Here is a 4,067-nt window from a genome sequence, read left to right on the forward strand (position 1 = left end):
TTTTATAGTCTATATACTACTTTATACTAAAATTATAAAATCATTTTAATTATATTTTTGAATAATTTAAATATGTACTAAAACTGACATAATTCTTTTAAAAAAATTAAAATGCACAAATATATATTTCGCTATGCTGTCTATATATTTTAAATGCACAAACATTTAAAATATATATTTCGCTATGCTGTATAACATTTAAAAAAATTTTATGTACACTTTTATGGAAATAGATTCAATAAAAGCATATTATTATCATTAGAAGCTCCTTAGTACCATGTTAAATTCAATGGAAGGTTCATTTGGTTTGATTAATCTTGAATTTACTTTCCTTACCTTCATTTTATCACAATTTATAATTAAAAATTATAATTAAATATTATTTTTTTATTAATATTACTTATAAAACTCGAGATTTATTAGAATAATTATATTTAAAATAAATTAATTAAATAATTTTAATGAATTAAAATTATAATATAATTATGATTATATACTATTTAGTGCTATTATTTTGTACATTTTTTTTAAAAATTAAGATAGTTGTAGAGTTTTATGATCACATTATAAATTTTTTAAAATCAAATTTTATGTATATGGTTTAAAAAATGAGCTTCGTTAATATATATATAGAGCACTCATAAATAGATATATAAAAAAATACTTATTTATATTCAGTTAGGTCAGTTAATAATAGCATAATTAAATATAATATAATAACATTTTGAATGATATCATACACAAAATAATAGTTAAATACATTTTGGACACTAATTAAATTCTAAATTTTTCTTAAAAATTTTTTTCATTTGATTAATATTTTTCTATCTTAGGATTATGCGGACTGAAAAGTTTGGTCGAGTTGCATCTCCAAGGAAATCATTTTTCTGGCCCTCTTCCAGAATGTATTGGCAACTTGACCAACCTCCAATTTCTTGATCTGTCATTCAATCAGTTGAGTGGAAACATTCAATCTATTGTTTCTGAACTCACATCCCTCAAGTATTTGTTTCTTCATGGCAATGAGTTTGAAGGCTCATTCTCATTTAGCGCTTTGGCCAACCACTCAAAACTTGAAGCATTTATACTCTCTCCTGGAAATAGCAGGCTAGAAGTGGAAACAGAAAATCCAACATGGTTTCCCGCATTTCAACTCAAGTACATTCGATTATCAAATTGCAGCTTAAACGTGAGAACTAGAGCTATTCCTAGCTTTCTTCATTACCAGTATGACATACGCTTTATTGATCTTTCTCATAATACGTTGGTTGGAACGTTCCCCACTTGGATCTTACAAAATAATTCCAAGTTAGTAGTTATGAATTTGAGAAACAACTCATTCACAGGAACATTTCAGCTGCCCAATTTCAAGCATGATCTCGTTCAGTTAGATATTTCGAGCAATAATCTCACTGGTATGCTGCCGAAGGAGTTTGGAGAGGTCCTCCCAAGACTGGAATATATAAACATGTCGAGGAATAATTTCGGTGGTAATGTTCCTTCTTCAATCAGTGAGACGACATCACTATCTATTTTGGATTTATCCCATAATAATTTCTCGGGAGAATTGCCAAGAAGTCTGTTCGCAAATTGTACCATGAATTGTGCACTGATTCTATCAAACAACAATTTTCAAGGGAACGTTTTTCCTCAGGGTATGAACTTGAGAAGCATGACGGCATTGGATATGAAAAACAACAACTTCAGTGCGATGAATAGCCGCAGCCGATCAAGCCTCAGTTTTTTTGACATATCCAATAACAAGGTATCCGGTCCAATTCCCAGACTTCTATGTAATCTGACCTATCTTGTCTTTTTAGATCTCTCAAAAAATAGGTTGTATGGATTTATGCCTTCCTGCTTCGATTCTTCATTATTGCGCTTTCTGTTTTTACAAAAGAACAATCTAAGTGGACCCATACCCCATGAGCTTCTCAGAAGTCCTAATTTAGGGGCACTTGATCTGAGGGATAACAATTTTTCTGGAAATATTCCATCTTGGATCGGTCAGTTCTCTGAATTGCATGTGCTTTCATTGGGAGGGAATGCATTACACGGCCGTATTCCTAATCAGTTGTGTGAATTAAGAAATGCGAATATAATGGATCTTTCACGCAACTTACTTTTTGGTTCCGTACCTGCATGCTTTAGTAACATTTCTTTTGGCAATAATATATCATTTGGGATGATGGAAGTATTTGATATTCCATATTTTATGGGTTTCAATCCGAGTACTCTCGATGAAATCGCTCTTAATCTCCATTTGCCATGGCTAGATTGGGATCCTTCAGAAATTGTGGAAGTGGAATTTGCAACGAAATATAGATACAACTCCTACAAGGGTGATATTATCAACTCAATGGCAGGAATAGATCTATCATGCAATGAGTTAAGTGGCAGCATTCCTCAAGAAATTGGAGACCTGCATCAAATTCGATCATTGAATTTGTCTCACAATCATATAACAGGATCTATACCAGTCAGTTTTTCAAATCTAAGGAGTTTAGAGAGCTTAGATCTTGGCAACAATAATTTGAGTGGTGAAATCCCGAGTGAACTAGTTGCGCTGACCTTCTTGGAAACTTTCAATGTTTCATACAACAATTTATCAGGTAGGGTTCCTGATGGAGCGCAATTTGGAACTTTCGATGAAAACAATTACAGAGGTAATCCTGGTCTCTGTGGAGAACGCATTCATAAGAGCTGCAAAAGTGATGAAGCTCCACAAACACCGCCACCATCTGCTGATGTAGAAGAGGAAGATGAAGGGGGTATTGATATGGTGTGGTTCTATTGGAGTTTTAGTGGAGCCTATGTCACAATCCTATTGGTGTTGGCAGCAATCCTCCGCATCAACAGGTATTGGCGCATGTTGTGGTTTTATTATGTTGATGTTTGTATTTATTCAATTTCCATTTGGGTTTGTCGGAACTGATTTCAAGCAATAGTCTGACGGAAAGACACATTGTAATACAATATATATATATATATATATATATATATATATATATATATATATTTGGTTTTAATGTTGATGTTGCCCTTATTTTGATTGTGGTAGAATTCTGGTTTCTAAGGATGTTGGTCTAGTGGAAATGGAAGAACCTTAGGGCAATATGGATACTGGTTTCTAGTGTTTAGGAAGGAAAAGAACTCTAGATTGATGCAATTTTAAAGGACTGGTTCTTGGGTTTACTTTGCTGCAAGAATGCTAGGGCCATGAGGTGCTTTCATGGCTTCTGAATCACGGAGTGAGCAAATAAAAAGGTCAGAAGAATATAGAATGTAAGGGAAGATTCATTCGTTGTACCAGATATGTTATTTCAAGCCGAATATCTTATCTTTTAGCTGTATTTTTTTTTTTTATATTTAACTATTGTTCTAATTTTTGGAAATCTTTATTGTCGTTTGGATAGTGTTGTTAGTACTTTGTGTTTCTTGGAGTTTGCTGCTTGATTTTCTAACATGTACTCTAAATGTTTCCTCTTAATTTATGCAACTTGAAAAACTTGGAATTGCTGTTTCAATGTATTTGATAGCAATCTAATTTTGTTATTTTATTTTTTAAAAATTATTTTAGATGTAATAATTTTTTAATTTCTCTAAAATTAAAATTAGTCATATTTATGAAAAAATTAAATTAATATGTATAATTTGTGTAAAATTTTAAAAAGTCATATTTTAAAAAAATTAAAATAATGTGTAAAATATATTTTATTTTTTAATTTTTATAAAATTAAATTAGTCGCATTTCTGAAAATAATTAAATAATATGTAAAATTATTTTATTATTTTATTTTATTTTTTAATTTCTAAAAAAATTAAAATTAAAATTTTTATTTTAAAATTAAACTTTTTCTAAAATTTAGAAGATTTAAAAGTGTATAATTTATAAAATTAATTAAATATTTTTTACTTCATTATTATTATTTGAAATTTAATATTTAAATTTAATTATTTTATTTTCATTTAATTTTTTATGATACTTTATGATTTATATTTTTTAATTATGCTTTTATTATATTAATAAATTTATCGTTGAAACTTTGATGATCTTTAATTGTATT

At 29.4% G+C, this 4,067-nt stretch overlaps 1 protein-coding gene across 1 annotated transcript; it reads left to right on the forward strand.

Moving 5' to 3' along the window:
- The first annotated feature begins 277 nt into the window (after positions 1 to 277).
- Positions 278 to 3,044, forward strand: LOC122725004 (receptor-like protein 56). The gene is made up of 3 exons (XM_043961408.1): positions 278 to 296; positions 834 to 2,975; positions 3,006 to 3,044. The coding sequence occupies exons 1-2, from the start codon at positions 278 to 280 to the stop codon at positions 2,933 to 2,935; spliced, it is 2,121 nt and encodes a 706-aa protein (XP_043817343.1). The 3' UTR covers positions 2,936 to 2,975; positions 3,006 to 3,044.
- Positions 3,045 to 4,067: the final 1,023 nt, after the last annotated feature.

The sequence above is a fragment of the Manihot esculenta genome, chromosome 11 (genome assembly GCF_001659605.2).
Source record: "Manihot esculenta cultivar AM560-2 chromosome 11, M.esculenta_v8, whole genome shotgun sequence".
Taxonomy (NCBI): domain Eukaryota; kingdom Viridiplantae; phylum Streptophyta; class Magnoliopsida; order Malpighiales; family Euphorbiaceae; genus Manihot; species Manihot esculenta.